General features: G+C 35.9%; 1 protein-coding gene across 1 annotated transcript in view; it reads left to right on the plus strand.

Moving 5' to 3' along the window:
* The window catches only part of AGMO (alkylglycerol monooxygenase), a 373,644-nt gene extending 364,698 nt beyond the window's left edge, over positions 1-8,946 (plus strand). Inside the window, exon 13 of the mRNA XM_017889065.1 lies at positions 8,753-8,946. Within this exon, the coding sequence (XP_017744554.1) occupies positions 8,753-8,827 (75 nt within the window). The 3' untranslated portion in view covers positions 8,828-8,946. The remainder of the gene's footprint in view (positions 1-8,752) is intronic.
* The last annotated feature ends 9,256 nt before the right edge of the window (positions 8,947-18,202 follow it).

Consider the following 18,202-nt stretch of genomic DNA (forward strand, 5'->3'; position numbering starts at 1 on the left):
GGAGAAAATATGTTCTTTGAATGTTTGTAGTGTTTATGTCATCAGTACTTAGGTTGCCAAGTCTTATTGAAAACAGCTGGGTGCCTGTTGCCTGCCTCTCCCTTTGTTGGAACTGTTGCCAGAACAGGTAGTCAAAAATGGAAAGTAAGGGAAAATTCAGGCTTCTGAGGTGTCTCTCAGGAAAGCAGCTGTGGCTTCCTTAGGAAGCAGTCATTGTTTCCCACCAGTCAAGACTCTGTATACCCTTGGGTCCAGTTCTGGAATGGCTGGTCCTGTAGTTTATGACTTCAGACTTAGGCGAGAAACCATTTGGGCAGTCCCATCTCTGGCAGAACACTGAGAGAAATCCCCCAAGCTGCAAGCCATATGTGGGTTGCTGGCCTTCTATTAGCCTGTGCTGGGAGGTTTCCATTTACTGGGGCTCTAATCATCCCTTTGACATAAACAAAAACAATACGAAAGAATCTTTTCAAAACATATCTTTTCAAGATAGGCTGTCTTATTTTTAAAACCAGACATCACTATGATTTCTGTAAACATGGCATGTTTTCCCTAAAATGAACTCATTTTTAAGAGAATTTTTTCGTTTCCTACATAGTAGATAAAGTCAAATAATTTGTTTAACAGCACACTAAAAATCCTGGATAAGCTGTATTGAATGTTATTCCGCATTTGTAAACACATGCTCTTCCAGATTGAAGTTTTTGTACGTCAAGTATTGAAACCTGTTAGCCATGTGGGATCCCTTAGACTCTTTATTTATGTCAGAGAAATGCCAGAAGTATGTTTGCTCTTTGGAATACACTGAAAATCGGTGTGCTGTGGTAAGAGGATTGGGGAGGAAATGGGCGACACCGCCAGTCATTTAGCACAAAAATGACCTTTTGGTAAAAGATTAGGACTGAATTATTTTCTTGATAATTTTTTATGGAAACAAACCCCTGGTTTTAAAATGTAAATGCTTTAAATTTTAGCGGTCAGTGGTAAAAGGTATCAGAAAGGTGTAGTACTTTGAATTTAGATTAAATGCCGTGTTTCTCATCATTCAAGAGAGTTCTGTTAGGACACTTAAGGACTATGATGAATCCAGCAACAGCTTATTCAAAAATCTTCTGTTTTAAAACATGCTGGATAGGAGGCAAACAATTTTGTGCCAATGTTAGGCACACGCAGAAATATTAAATGAAATTGTTTGTAGTTGCAGCTAGAACTTATTTACAGAAATATGAGTAAAATAAGAAAGTTAATGAAAGAATTTTTAGATTCACAGAACTATCTTATACTTCAAAAAATAGTGCTGTCATAGTTTTCAGAGCATGGGGTCAGGATATTTTGAATGGTTTGCCCATCACTAATTTTAATGAGTAAAAAGTCTCAACAGAGAGTCAAGCTAGGTATAATGTTCATCAGATGCCTTGTTATTTTTCTGCCCTTGTTTTATTCCCAACTTTATAAAACTAAAACAGATCATTCTTAAAAGCTTTTATAGCCCTGATTTTTTTAAAAAAAATTCTTCTCACATCCGTAAAGAGTAAAAAATATGAGGTTCCATGGTGAGCACCAGGGGAAGATTATTGGTGGAAAAAGATTATTTCTCTAAAGTACACCTTTACTAAGATACTTTTGCCAACATGATGGTCAGTGTTCTTCCAAACGTTTCTTCTCACAAATGATATTTGGTCCTTTATTAATTTGACCTTATTGCAATCCTCTCTCTATGTATCCTTACTGTTTCTCCCCTGTAGTGTTTAAGAAAAAGTCCAAAACGTCACTCTTCCCTAGCATTAAGAACTTGGATGATTAGAAAAACACAAATTCAAGCTTCAATGTAAACAAGGCACATCTTCTGGACACCCCATGAGTATATTAATGATTTATATCACAGACATAATTTGTGATTCATGATTTATAAATCACAGACATAATCAAGTATGGTTGTCTCTAAGTTTTCTCTGCATGTTAGTTGTGGTAAATCTATTTTCACTTTTATTTGTTTATTTATTTATTTAACTTTATTTTTTTGAGACAGAGTATCACACTGTCGCCCAGGCTGGAGTGCAGTGGCGTGATCTCAGCTCACTGCCAGCTCTGCCTCCCGGATTCATGCCATTCTCCTGCCTCAGTCCCCCAAGTAGCTGGGACTACAGGTGCCTGCCACCATGCCTGGCTAATTTTTTGTATTTTTAATAGAGACAGGGTTTCACCGTGTTAGCCAGATTGGTCTCGATCTCCTGACCTCGTGATCTGCCCGCCTTGGCCTCCCAAAGTGCTGGGATTACAGGCTTGAGCCACTGCGCCTGGCCTATTTTCACATTATGCTAGTGTCTATATACCTGACCTTTTGACAAACTCAAACTAAAAATATAATAATCTAAGCTGGAGAAAATAGAGAAGTTGGGTCAGAACATCAAGAGTATGTGTATCAAAATATTTAGAAATTCTCCAGGAAAACAATGTAAATAGAAGTGTATCAGTGTTTATAAGGAAAGGCAAGAATCGAGTAGTTATTCAAAGACAATTTAAGAATCCACATTATTGGAATGTCATTCTCTTAGAACAAGGGTTGGTAATATTGTAATTTTAAGGCCATCTATCTCATAAAACACTTTATTCATAACTTCCAAATCAAAGATGAAAAATTCACAAATGTTTTTGAGAAATGTAGCATCTATTTTCACTTTATGCTAACTATGGTTTGTACAATTTTAACCAGATGGGTTTACATGTACAGTAGCTAATTTATGCTAACTGTATTAAAGTATATTCTCTGACTTATGGCTAGGCTTTGGAGACCTCTAAGTGATCTCTAATCTTTTGACTAATATTTATGGTTTTCAAATGTTATCATGATAGTTTAAATGTGGTCTGGATGAACAATAGGCTTCTCTTCCATAGTATTGTCCAAAAGGATGCACACTTTCTTAGGCAGTTTAGACCTTTAGAAGTGAGTAAATAATTGTATATAATTAGGGAACTGAAATAATGGTTGAAATTAAAGATTCTGCATTTGCTGTGTAAATTGAGCTAGTACTTTTTGTTACTCTAATTGCAAGTGTCTTTTGCCCCCATTGAATAGTAAAATCTGCTGTTTCCATTTTCGGAGTTCAGCTGAAGCAGTGAAAACTCTGTCTTAGTGTGTATTTTGTATTTATCTTTTTAAAACTTGATTGTGTTATGTTTAGTATTTTCTCCTGTTTGAAAATTAATAACAGTAGATATTTATTGATTGAATGATATTCTTTTCAATAAGGTGTGCAACAAGCACACAAATACCTCTTCTGATACTATTGATATTCTTTTCAATAAGGTGCTATTATCACATGGTCATTCACATGAACTTTCTTTTTACATTGTTTATCATCAGCTAAGAACTGTGATATACATTTATAAACTAATGTAATACTGTTTGATTTAAAATTTAGATAGGAAAAAACATTAAAAGGTCTCATATTAAACATAGCTGTGATTATGTTCTCTCTCGAATGGGGTATAGAAATAAGCACAATAAGCACAATGGGATAATGCAAGACTTCCAAGTAATAGATGCAGTATTCGGAAATTATTTTCTAACATTTTCTTTGCCTTTTCTGAATATGAATAAATATTTTGGTAATATATAGAATATTTTCAAAGCTAAAGTCAACAATTCTCAATTTCTTATAAGTTGGCATTTGTGAAACTGGGTTTCACAAATTTTTTCTAGAAAAAAAATCTGTAATTATCTAATATATTTCTGATGTTTCCAGTTCATAAAGAGCTACAGCACATTTGGCCCTAATTTCTATTCTAGTTCCATTGTGCTTACTTGTCCTCTTGCGCTCAAAGGAAATAGAGATATTTTGGTGCAATCCAGGTTTGATCCCTTTTTGGGCTCTTATCTGTACAGCAGACAATGATCATCTCAAAAAAAAAAAAAAAAAAAAAAAAAACATTGCGTTAAAAGTATATTCAACACAGGGTTAATTTTAGTTTTCTTTAAATAATTTAGGAAAACTTGCTGCATATNGCTGGGACTATAGGCGCCTGCCACCACACTTGGCTAATTTTTTGTGTTTTCGGTAGAGATGGGGTTTCACTGGGTTAGCCAGGATGATGTCGATCTCCTGACCTTGTGATCCGCCCGCCTCGGCCTCCCAAAGTGCTGGGATTACAGGTGTGAGTCACCACGCCCAGCTAGTTAACTGGCATTTTATAAACCTCACTGATATTACAGAAATAATTTTTCAGAAAAATGTAGTCTTCTATTTAGGGCCAGTGCATACATTTGTTTAGAATACAAAATAGTGATTCTAATATTCTAATTTTTAAAAAAATTTAGGGAAATTTTAGGAAATAAGTATATAAACCTATATTTGACTAAAAACATGTTATTGACTAAATAGTAATAACCTTTCAATTTGTTGTAAAGTGACTAAGTCTGTCACTTTTATACTTAAAATAACTCAAATTTCTTCCTTGACAAAGTAGAGTAAGTGACTTCATCATTCAGCAAAATGGCTTAGCTCATTTAACATGTTTATTCATCCTATTAGTCATTCAGGGATATATACATAGTCACACCACTGCTGACAATACACATAAAATTAAATAAGCTATATATCAGTGAATGTTTTCTATTTTAATCTTTGTGACAATAAATACATGTCTGGGAGACAAAAAATTTTAGCAATTTCAGAGATTTTATTTCTCTTGTGAATAATTATTCAAGTACATTAAAGCTTTCATTTTACTTGTAAGCTTATCTAAAGGCTAAATTATTTGAAAAGTCTTATTTCATCACTTCTACAAAGGCTGTGGGAGGTTCCTAGATAGTTTTCATTGGAACTTTCCACTGGACAAGGTGATATTTGTTTGTTTGTTTGTTTGTTTGTTTTTTCTGTCTTCTGGTTGCTTATTGATAAATATAGTAAGTGGATTGAAACCAGAAGAGACAGATATGTACATAGGTGTAAGTCAAATCCACCAGATTTCTTTGTAATTTGAAGGTTTGCAATTTGAGAGCATGCAACAAGCACACAAATACCTCTTCTGATACTATTCTCTCTCCTTTAAGATTAGATGCTTGATTTGCTCATCATTAGAGCCATTTGAATAAGGCCTCTTAAAACACAGACATAAACCTGGATGAGAGGGTACGTCCCTATAGGCCCAACTGGGGAGGATGAGATGGGAGGAGTGCTTGAGCCGAGGAGTTCAAGTCCAGTTTGGATAAGACCTTGTCTCTTAAAACAAAAGCAACACACACACACACACACACACACACACACACTCACACACACCTGAGAGGAGCAGCAGAATAAAACACCAGTCTCCATTAGGATTTTAATATGGATTACTGACAGTTTAGCCACCAGCCAATTGATGAACATTTTGGAAAGGCCTGGTGGAAACGTGACAGCATCTGTACAGGCCAAAGTTCAGGCATCAGAGTTGAGGTTCCTGGGAAGTCAAGGAAATAGCCTGAAGACAAGGACCACTAATGATGTGTTAGCACAAGGAGGGCTTGACACTAAGAATGAACTTCCTCTGCTTTGTGTTTAGAATCCATCTGTTAAAATCATGGGACTTGCCTAGAACTGGGATAAAATAAGTGTGCATTGAGTTTGTGTGTAGCCGGAAACATCATATCTGTAGATTAGAGACAAATATTGCAAACTAAAAAGTCTACAGTTTTCATCTATTTTTCCACTAGCCTAAGTAGGAATTCTGTCTTTATTTAACAAATATTTGAGAAATGTGTTAGTGAACTATCAAGTAAAGTAACATATTTAATCTAATCAACTAAGGAGACCTAAAATAAATGGCTTAATACAAAAATCAAGAGAACAGTTGGAAAAGGAAAAATGTAAGTGGGGTGACTACAGTAATCAGGTGGTTATATTGACTCTATGTTAAATAATTTTCTGACTTAAATTTATATGTGCAATATGTATTTGAATCTATTATACATTGTATATAATATTTATATACAAACACATATATTCTAAAATATAAAATTAACTCTGTTTTCTTCTACTGAAATATTTTCTAATGGAATGGTATTTCAGAGTCACATATTTTTAGCAGGACACATTGATTTTATTTTATTTCTATGATCCTTTGCCAATCTGGATTTTATTATATATAAAAATTCCAAATTTGTTCTTAAAATATTGATTGTGAAAAGGTCTCAGAAGCCTAGCAGTTACTGGCACAAGAAAAAAAATAACTAGGAAAATCTAGGTGATGACTACAGAAAAGGAAATTAATTCACTATAGATGTTCATATTCTTTGAAATGGTTTCCCAGGTTTTGCAGTTAGATTTTATTGGGGTTGCTAGATAAATGTAAAACTTTATTCTAGCTCTGATGTTTAGTAGTTTTGTGATTCCCTGGTAAAACCACATGAATTTTGAGTTCCCACCGTCTCATTGCCAAATTGGATACCAGTACTCCAAAGTTTGTCATGAGAATTAGATGACATAATCTAATAAAGGCATGTAGGACAATGCCGGCCTAAGCGAAGGTCTCCATTGCACATTAGTATAATCTGATCCTGAGCCCTAGCCTTAACCAATTGTACATCTCTTTGAAGGGATAACACACAGGAGCCTGAAACAAGCAAGCAAACAAAAAAACAAAATAAGACTGCGAACCGCAGATTTTGGTAGGAATTTAAAAGCATTTCAGATAATTGGAAATGGGAAGATTTTTGTGATTTACTTAGAGGTAGGTCCTACAGGATAAAGGATATGAATCAGAGTTTCAAAGGTGGAAAGATTTAGTGGAAAGTGGTGGATTAATAACAAGGCATAACTACACATGCAATCTTTTCCACTTCCTCTTTAGGTAAAAATGTTTAACAGTATTGGGAGTCGAGATGAAAGTATGAATAGTCTAGGGGAATTGAGAATGGAAAAGAGGAGAAGTATGAGATTTATGAGAATACTCCAAAAACTTTATATACAACTTTTGAGGTTTCACTGAAGTAATTCTCCTCAGCCTTCCCTCAAGGAGATCATCCTTGTGACTGCAGACACCAGATTCAAAACCAATAAAGACTTAGAGTGCCAAATATAGTTTCAATTCCACCACCCCGCACAACACAAGGTATCTATTAGTTGCTTGTTGAATATTCTGGATCTAAAGTAAATTATTTACTCTGATATTATAGATTTATCATCTCTGTCTCAGTTGAAAAGCTATCTTCTCAGCGCCCCCTCAGCATTAACCCATTTTCATGGACAAATGAAACTCATGGCACAAGTCTAAGAGTTTTAACAAATACTCCCCCCAGCACAATATTATTTTACCTGGCACCATCAGAAGAAATCCCATGAGGTCATTTCTCTTGAATTACAGTCAAAAGAAACAAAATCAAAACCAGCCTTTAAATACATTGTATTTGACTTCTGAGGCAACTCCAAAATGTTAATATTATTCTTGAATTCTCCTTCAATAAAACTGCTGATTTTATTTTTAATATTTTTTCATATTGTGAGTGTTATAGGCTAAAAGGAAGGCATGAATTCGAAGAAGTCCATCAAACTGGCTAATGTGAAGGATGATGGTTCTCTAGAAAGATCCAGGAGGTTCATATGAAACTGAACAACCCACTCATAAATCTAAACATCCTTGTTTGGGAGGATTGCTGTTGTTGTTGTTGTTGTTTTGCTTGGTTGTATTTTGCTTGTTGGCAGTGTTTTGTTCCTCATTCATGCTTTAATAGCAAAATCAGCACAGTTGAAGGTAGTTTCTGTGAATTAACAGCTGTCGTTAGTTAACAGTCTTGACTTCACCAGAGTTCCCCACCCCAGAATGCTCCCATGCCTTTATCTTCTTACTTAAATGTTCTCTCTTTGTATATTTCAGTGAATCTTCCAGGTATAGTGATATTCTTCTTGGGGCGAGGCATCTGGTCCTATTTTAATAGTATGGAGGGGAAGTACACACATATATGAAAAAATGTAGAGAAACTGCTGCACAGCTATCCCAATAACTCTGGTTGTTTTGGCATTGTTTTCTTTCATCGTCATTCCAGTACCCAACCACCTAAAATGGTGATCAGGAAAGCAATCCTATAGTTTTAATTATCAGTACCTAGGTAAGAGCAAAGGGAAGGGTTTGCTTTTGGGAAATCTGATGGTGCAAAGACCATGACCAGTGCCTGGATTGAACAAACTCAATGAACTTTGAGGCTGCTTAATATGATTTAGTTAAGTCTTCAGTGTGAAATAAATATTCAGTTACATTTTTACACGTGATAAAATCAAATGACTAAGGTGGTAAATCATCAGCAGTGTTTAGAATTTAATTCACATTGGATAAAATTCATAGTAAGCTAGATCATACTGCCTTGGAGGGATTCTTTAACAATGTTTTTATTTCTCCTATTCCAAAGGTTTCTTAACCTATGTAAGCAATTAGATCATTTAATATAATACATACACCATGCTGAATCTCCAAATGTCAGAAGAAATATTTGAATATCTAACTTATCTAGCCCTATTCCTTGAAATGACCCAGATTTGTGAGTATAAGAAACAAGCCACAGAAATAAAACTTTTTAACTCCAGCTCCTATCTTCACAAACCCTGTTTTAAGTAAAATTGGCTAAGTTCGATCAGTGAGCAATTGCTAGATTTAATTTAAATAACTTGACTGCCTAAAATATCCATGTTCATTTTCCTCTAGGGAAATATTTTTAATTCAGTTGAGCGATAGTATTGATTCACTTCTAACTTTTTTTTTCTCTTTGTGTTTTTTTCTTCAGATTGTTTTCTCCATTTGCATTGCTTTCTGGGGAGTTAGAAGCATGAAACAACTCACGTCTGGCCCCTGGAAATAACCTGAATTTGTACATAATTCTCTTTTAATGAGTTGTCCACAAGCATATAAAAATGTAATTATCTTATATAATGCTTATATGAACTATTTCTTTAATGAAAGATAAAATTACTTATTTACCATTGTTTGCTTTTCACATTTTTTATTTTCTATTAAAAATTAAAGTCACTTGTGGTTACTTCCCCCCTTTATCACTACAATTAAAAAAAAATTCAAATATAATCATGTTATATTAACTGACAGCCTACAAGATCACAAGTATAAAAAGAAGGAATGAACTTACAAACAGTAAAAACAAGAAGGAATATTGCCTTTGCATCAATTTGAAAACAATGTTTCCTTTGATGTCTGGTAAAATTATGCATAGACACATATTTATAGTCATAAAAATGTATTACATTGGTTGTCTTCCTAAGGCCAAATTTACTTTTGCAAACCATGTAACCTAAGAAGCTGCATTCCAGAAAAAGACATCACTGAGGCCAGATACAGTGGCTCACACCTGTAATCCCAGCACTTTTTGGGGCCGAGGTGGGTGGATCATGAGGTCAAGAGATAGAGACCGTTCTGGCCAACATGGTGAAGTCCTGTCTCTCCTAAAAATATAAAAGTTAGCTGGGCATGGTGGCATGCACCTGCAGCCCCAGCTACTCTGGAGGCTGAGGTAGGAGAATTGCTTGAACACGGGAGGCAAAAGTTGCAGTGCGCGGAGATCTCACCACTGCACTCCAGCCTGGGCGACAGAGCGAGACTCCATCTCAAAAAAAAAAAAAAAAAAGGCATCACTGAAGGAAAAATGAATAGAATTTGACAGAATTAGTTTTTTCAACAGGTTACTTTGTCATAGACTTCTCTAATGTGCTTGGTCAATTTGTTTTGGCAGACTGAGCAGCATGCAGCAATTCTGCATTATTTAAAATTGTCAGAACAATGTTAATTCTCTAAATAAAATGACCCAAGGTGTTGTGTATACATTGTTCATTGGGATTGCAAAAATCCGCCAAGTGTTTCATTAGGAGGGAACTGATAGGGATAAGCAGGATGAAGTCCAAAGAAGGAGGGCTGGAAAAAGTTAAAAAAAAAAATATTTATTTTCATTTACCCAATATCTCTTGAAATCAACTTAAAATTTAATAATTTAAATAACCAGAGACACATGTACTGAAAAAATCAATGCCGTTCTTCATTGAGCTTTGCCTATATTTATCACTAGGTTAAAGAGCCTTACTAGTAGATAATCTCATATTAAAAATATGTTATTTAACCTTTGAATGGACAAAAATATGGAGTATTAAGAGAATCAGACTGCAGGTGTCTATGTGAACTCAGGATACAGAATTGAAGCACATTTAGTTTTCAAACTGGAACAGCAGAGGAAGATTAAATTTGGCATGATGAAAAAGCAACAAATTCTATCTCAAGTATCAGAAGTGGGTTTGGCTTTGCTTCATTCTTTTTATACTTCTTAATTTAACACATAGTTATGGAAAATAAATAAGCCTATAACAAATATTAAATCCTGCTTTTGTCCTTTATCAACAATTTTTGCAGAATTTTGTATATACAGAATCATGTTACAGTAGGGAGCCCTCTGCTGGCTTGAAATTATGCAATTTAAGACATAAACATTCTCAAGACCCTGATTCTACATTCTAGAGACTTTTCAGTGTATAAAATACATTCTTCAGTAATGGCAAAGAAAAGAGACTTTTTGCTAATCTTTACATAGTTGTTTAGTATGTCAAAAGCGCTTAATGATTCCCCAAGGAATGACACATAAATATGTGTAGATGCTTTAATATATGTGAATTTATACGATTAGCCTAAAAATGAGTTTAATAATGGAAATGTTAATAAATAATTCCCCCAAATGATAAAAGATCCTTTTGTGGTGAAGTTCAGTTTTCTTTGAAGGAATTGAATTCTGTCTATTCTCTCTTTTCTCTCTTCGGTTTACCTCACTGTGATTGTGAATGGTTTTCTATTAGAAATACAGATATTTTCAAGACACAAATTTGTACCAGTGAAAGTGGGAGTGGTTACCAGACAGGTAATGTTCCTGACACTTCCTATACAAAAATTAAAACAGTGAGAAAATTATGACAATGAGAAATCTGACCTAACGGACTCCATCTTGCTTCTAACCTCCAAGCTGTCCTTGTTTATTCCCAGGCACAGGCCAAGCTAACGTTGGGAGGAACTTAGTTCACAGTTTGACTTTGAAACAAAAATGATAACAGCACTTTCCTAAAACAAACTCCCTTCTTGCCTGAGGCCAAGGCTGCCTTTGTAGGACTAACAAATTAGCCACAAGATTAGAAAATAGGCTTAGGAGTCATACAGCTAGAGGCCACAAGATTCGAACTCTTCCCAATTGCTCCTAGGGATAACATCACTATTGTGAAACCTCAGATTGGTGCTGGAGATATTTTTTAGCTCCTGCACTCCATGGATCAGCTGGCACCATCCAGATGGATACACTGACTCATCTGGTCTTGTGGCCCCCTCCAAGAACTGACTCAGCCAAGAATAGCTTCAAGGCTCTTTGATTTTTGTCTCTGACCTGATCAGTGAGCACTCTCCATTCCCTGGCCCCCTACCCACCAAATTATCCTTAAAAAACCCAGTCTCTGAATTTTCAGGGAGACTGATTTGAGTAATAATGAAACTCCAGTCTCCTATTCAGCTGGCTCTGCATGAATTGAACTCTTTCTCTATTACAATTTCCCTGTCTTGATAAATCGACTCTATCCTGGCAGCAGGCAATGATCCCATTGGGCAATTACATTTCTAGGGCCTCTGTGCATTATTAACCAAGGCACTTTATTCTTCATTTTATTCTTTAACCCTGCTAATATTCTAGTCCAGTTTTCTTTTGCAGAACACTAATACATGATGACAGAACATACAGCTATTATTAATGTTGTAAATTGATCTTGAGTGATGCCACGTAATTTATGCTTACTGGAAGGACTTTAACCCTCTCTTTCTTTCTCTCTCTCTCTGCAGGGAAAGCCCTAAAAATAGGACTCATCAATTACTCACCACTTCTAGTGGAGAGTTGCAAACTGACTTTGCAAATCATATGAAAATATTTACTTTTCCTAATCTACCATAAGAAAAGATAGAGGAAAGGAGCATTTGTTTATTGAGTAGTCCTCTATTAGTATTATTTGATTTAGTCTCTAGAATCCTGTGTTAGGAGCTATTAACACTATTTTATAGAAGATAGTTTTGAGTCTGAGAGGGGTTAAGTAACTTGCGAGGCCCATGAAATGTAATAAGTGACCAAAATAAAATTTAAACTCTCTGAAGTTGAACATCGAAGTTCATGATGTTTCCCCATTCCACAATGTCAGACATCTGAGTAAGGCAAGCCTTTAAAAGGGTAGGCCGAGGAGTTTAAGTTCAGAGTATTTTCCATTGATTTGATGCTCCAAGATACAAAATAAAGTTATCAGGATAAGTATTTTTGTTATGAGATTAGTTGACAAGGTGAATGAGTCCAGAACTTCTAAACCTTCTAAGAATGGTGATGTCATAGGTTTACTTACAGGATTACCATATCTCTGGAAGAGGCTACAGGACTTGTCAGTTTTCTCAAGAGTTGCTCATTACCTTAGCTCTATTAGTTGTGTCATTTACTTCCACATCATCCTATTCCATCAAATTATTTTTGTTAAACTGAATCTAATCATCTCAGAGTCCTGATATTTAGCAATATGTGCATTCCTAATCATGAACCAGATGTTCAATTAGTTGCTAAAGTAAATAAACCCTTGTTATATTTAACATTAACAACTTAAATGATTGTTTATTAAATATTTTCAAATTTCACTTTTACTAGTGATTGTATAATTTAATCCCTCAGTGTAGAATCTGCAATAGAATCATTGAGTGGAATTCTTTAACATAGGGTATACATTATAGCATACAGTAATAGGATTTATTCGGGAGAACAATAGAAAATAAGCTTCCTTTTAATGTCTCCCCATGTTCTCATAGTCATAGACTCTGGAAACCCAAGATAAAATAGCAAAAAACAGACTAGTTTGCCTTTCAGAATCTTAAAACATTTTTGATGTTACGATTTTCAGCAACACGATGGAAGCAGCTTGGTTCTATCTTAAACCTGCCTTAGTGGGGGGGGGGGTGGGGGGGGGGCGGGGGGGGGGGGGCGACAGACAATGTTCTATTCATTATTAGAACATTTTTCAAGTCTCACTCCAGTTCTGCCACTCTTTTTTCTGGACATCATAACAACTTACATTCCTTCCTCCCCAAGACACAATTAGAAAAAATTAGCAAATTAAGCAAGCATTGATGTTTATCTCTTGCAGATTGTGCCTTCTTTTTGACATTCTACAACTCTAGCACTATTTATGTAAAAATTTGCAACCACTCCAGGCACCCCAGTATCCATGAATCATAATAACTTCATTTCTCGGACATGTTCTTCCTTTGTTTTACCAGCAATAAGCCCCGAATTATAACCTGTCTTGATTTACATTACAGAAACCAGGAAGACGCAGTCTTTGCTGTATGCATCAGGATTACCAGTGGATCCTTTTAGAAACAGAAATGACTCTCTGAAACATTGAATTTAGTAAGATTGAGGATGTGCCAGATGTTCTACATTTTTCAAACTTCTGGCAATGATAAGGTGCAGAAGCTACAGCCAAACTAGAATGAAGGAGAACTTCTCTAGTCCCTCCTGTCAAATTTTAGAAATAAGCAGAAAAGTTGTGCAGTGTGAGAGAATATTGTTTCTATACCAAAGATGTTAATTAAGAGAAAGGTGATACTGATTAAGTAAGCATGGATATTTAGACATGCCACCAAAGTTTTCTGTTTCACATGGGATCATTTTGCATACATTTTAAAAGAAACAGAAACAGCCCAGAACGGTAGCTTACACCTATAATCCCAACACTTTGGGAGGCCAAGGAGGGTGGATCACCTGAGGTCAGGAGTTCAAGACTAGCCTGATCAATATGGTGAAACCCCTTCTCTACTAAAAAAAAAAGTACAAAAATTAGCCAGACGTGGTGGCGGTGTCTGTAATACCAGCTACTCCAGAGGCTGAGACAGGAGAATTACTTGAACCCAGGAGGCAGAGGTTGCAGTGAGCCGAGATCACACCACTGCATTCCAGCCCGGGTGACAGAGTAAGACTCCATCAAAAAAGGAAAGGAAAGGGAGGGGAGGGAGAGGGGAGGGGAAGCGGAAAGGGAAGGGGACGGGGAAGAGGAAGGGGAAGGGAAGGGAAAAAGAAAGGAAAACAAAGGAAGGGACAGAGGAAGGAAGGAAGGAAGGAAGGATGGAAGGAAGGAAGGAAAAGAAAGTAAAAAAAAAAAAAAAGAAAAAAAGAGAAAGAAAGAAACTGAGCCAGCAAATGTAAAAGCTATATAAGCATTAGCAAACTGGAGAGTGAATGGAGGTAGAGCGGGGAATGGAGATGTGGTCAAAAAATATTGTCACCATAGGTCCTGTTTGCATTTGTCTGATTTTTCATTTTTAATGGAAGATGATTAATAAAGGTAATGATATACGAGTTAACAAGACGTTATTTGGGCAGATCATGAGGATAAGGAAGTCCTCAGTAAGGTTTTCCTTTTAAAGAAAAGCAGCCCCCAAATCATTTTCTTTTCTAACAAAGAGCAGTCTGTAAAATCAAGTTGCAGACATGGAAAGGCAAGCTAGAAGCTTGTACAGGTAAATGCCAGCAGTAGTACCAATAGGGAAGGAGCTACCTGGGGACTAGGCATGATCAAAATGGTGGCTCCATGTTCCCTTTTCTTTGCTAACTACGTGTACAGTAAGGAGCAGACAACATGGCAGCAGCCAAGTACAAAACCCATTTGCATAATAAAAAGATTAGGGTGGAGTGACAAGCTTCTTCGCAGTGCTATGTAAATGTCATACCTGGTCCAACCAATCTTTGGGTGTTATGTAAATCAGGCACCACCTCCTCAAGCCAATCTATACAACTCCGCGCACTTTACCAGGGGCACCCCTCTCTCTCTGCAAGAAAGAAAGCTGTTCTCTTTTCTCTTTCTTTCTCTTATTAAACCTCTGCTTTTAAACTCACTTCTTTTGTATTTCCATGTCCTTAATTTCCTTGGCATGAGGCAAGGAACCTCAGGTTTCTATCCCAGATAATAATGCTGCTTTAGTATTAAAATATACAGGGGGTTAGGTTTAGTAGATCCCTATTTTACACTTCTGGCTTCTTCCAGGGTCTCTTGAGGTAATGTGAGGTATGCATTCACATTGAAGGGAGCTCTCCCTGTAACATGAAGTTAAATGTAAAAGATGTCCATACATAATGGTTTCTCTCCTCCCCTTATCCTATTCAGGCAAATCCAACTAACACATCCCTTTCAGAGACATTAGACAAATGCAACTAACATATCCCTTTCTGAGACAGTACACAGCGTGCATTTTAACTTGCTGGTAAAATGATGTCTGCTGAGACAATCAGAGTCTAAAGGTGGCTAATTCTCTCTAGACAGGGGGTATTGGAGATCATCTAAAAATGGCACCTGGCAGCCACATGGCACACTAGGAAACCTTGGCTTGGCCCACGTAATAGGCTGCAAAATGCATAAAATCATCAGGATGCCATGAACCCCTCCCCATCAAATTAATAACTCCATATTTAGTAAGCTAAGTACTGATTTGCTTTTGAATAAAATTTAAACATAATTTGCATAAAATGTTTATCAACTTATATTATTCACAGGGTGGGGGAAGATTAGTGACATTACTGATTGCACAAAAAACAGAAGAAATAAATATGCAGAAGAAGCATCAGCATCTATTTCAAAAGTTTGTACTCATTTTAAGATATTCATGCTCAAAGGGGAGGATCTAACACATGAAACTGTAGAGGGCATATGCAGTCTCTGAAATGCATCATTATTTAGATTAAAAGACCCTTTTAAGTTATTTTGCTTATATATATTTTTCTTTTTTTCATTTTACTTATTTAACCATTAAAATTATCTTGTGCACAAACAAAAAGTAAAGCAGTAGCTATTAATGTGCTGGCTCCATAGCTGAAGGACTTTGCAATCAGTTAAAAGATACCAGTTTCATCTCACTGCCATCTGATTTTCCAAATGGATGAATATTTTCATTCAATTAATGTAATTGAAGTAATTTTTAACAGCCTATCCCATCAAATGTGAAACATCTAATATCATTACAAATTTAAAAGTTTAATACTGAATATAAAATTGTATTTGTTTTGTGGTGATAGTACAAATAGAAATTTTGGTGGGTTAGTTAGTAATACAAAGCAGTATTCTTTCTAAATTAAGAGACTGTTAGCAGAAAAATTGCTTGAAATTGTTTGTGTTGGACATAAAATTAGTAATAGTATTCAGAGAGGTATATTGTGAAAATTTAAAAGTATTTTAGGTATACAAAGTTGCGAATTGCCTAGAAATTTATTTGTTGTACAATTGATGTTAAATGCAAAAGAATACATCAACATGAAAGTATGTTTTGCTGCCAGACATCAGATTTTAGAAGTGAGTAAGATTTTCAAAAAAAATTTGTAAATCAAACATGTGTCCTCTCATGTTACTGAATTTTATGGTAGACTCTGTCAAACTTGGATGTATTTGTTTAAAACTAGTTGAAGATCTTTAGACAAATATCAATGAAGATTGACAAAACTTTTTTTCCTGAAGTTATTAGTGAATTTCACTTATTGAAAACAAAGCTTGCAAACAGGGAGATATTGAAATTGATCCCTATTAGACTAGGAAAGGACTGAACAGATTGTATAAAAAGAGTTTCAACTTCAAGTGAGATTTGACTCTGACACTCAAAGTTGAAGCGTGAGAGTATTGATGAAACTTCTATTTCAAAAGAGATAAATTTCTATTATGTACCAAAAAGGAACATAATTTTAGAAGCCTATAATTTGGCTGGACGTGGTGTCTCAGGCCTGTAATCCCAGCACTTTGGGAGGCCGAGGTGGGCGGATCACGAGGTCAGGAGATCGAGACCATCCTGGCTAACATGGTGAAACCCCGTATTTACTAAAAATACAAAAAATTAGCCGAGTGTGGTGGCAGGTGCCTGTGGTCCCAGCTATTCGGGAGATTGAGGCAGGAGAATGGCATGAACCCGGGAGGCAGGGCTTGCAGTGAGCCGAGATCACGCCACTGCACTCCAGCTTGGGTGACAGAGCAAGACTCCGTCTCAAAAAAATAATAATAATAATAAAATAAAATAAAAAAATAAAAAACCTACAATTTCACAACTTCTAAATTTGGTAAAACAATTAGCAAGTAATAAATAAGACAAATTACTTGATAAATTTTGTTTTGTAAAATATTTTGAAATGTTATTCTGAATGTAGGCAAAATACAAGCACTATGACACATGTTGGAGTTAATTATATCATTTAATAAGAGAAAATTTAAACAGAAAATACACATTTGCTGTATCTTTTAGCTTGCTAGATACTTCAGTACCTGTACAGAGAGTATTTTCAAAATATAAATGTTATAGAGAGAAAAGTCAATTGCAAGTGTCAACACTTTTGAATGTATTAACCATAAGATGAAACTTTGAATAAGAATACAGATAATTTTATTTAAAAAATTCAAAATAGTAACACCATATTAGAAATAATATCTTCAAAAAAATGCCACTGACCTGCTGTTAAAGATATAAGTGACTAAGAAAACTGATGAGAGTATTTTTAGAAATAGTTATTCTGTTTATGTCATTTTTAATATTCTACAACTTAGATGATTAGTATGAAGGTTTTTTAAAAATTTGCTTTGATGACACTGAAACAGGAAAGTTCTCTGACCCCCTTGTGTGACTTGTGATAGGGGTGTGGCTAGTGTGCTTGGCTGCTGGTGCTCAAATCCCTTATGGGAGGGGAACACTTAAGTGGGCAGATGCAGGTGGGTGCTTTTGGGCACTGGCACCACAGTAGCACCTAGGGGTGTGTTACAATTAATGCTCTATTAGCAGTTGCTGTCTACAGATGGCTAAGTGTTAATCAGCTCAGTGGAGAGTCAGGGTGACAGCCTTTTACACTCTGCGTTCTTGGTACCTAGGCCTTTGTCCAGTGTCCAGGAAGAATCAGGTCACACACACTTGAAGGACAGTGAATGCAAGGATTTTACTGAGTGTTGGAGGTGGCTCTCAGTGGGATGGATGAGGAACTAGAAAGGGGATAGAGTGGGAAGATGATCTTCCCCTGGAGTTTGACTGTCCCGTGGCTGATCTCCTCTCCAACCATCCCCAGCAGAACTCCTCTCAATGTTCAGATGCTCCTTCTCTTTTCTCCTTCTATGCCATGCTGCTCTGTCGCTCTTCCACTCTTCTGCTTGTGGAGCCTGGG

Source organism: Rhinopithecus bieti, unplaced genomic scaffold, assembly GCF_001698545.2.
Source record: "Rhinopithecus bieti isolate Rb0 unplaced genomic scaffold, ASM169854v2 scaffold_16834, whole genome shotgun sequence".
NCBI classification, from domain to species: domain Eukaryota; kingdom Metazoa; phylum Chordata; class Mammalia; order Primates; family Cercopithecidae; genus Rhinopithecus; species Rhinopithecus bieti.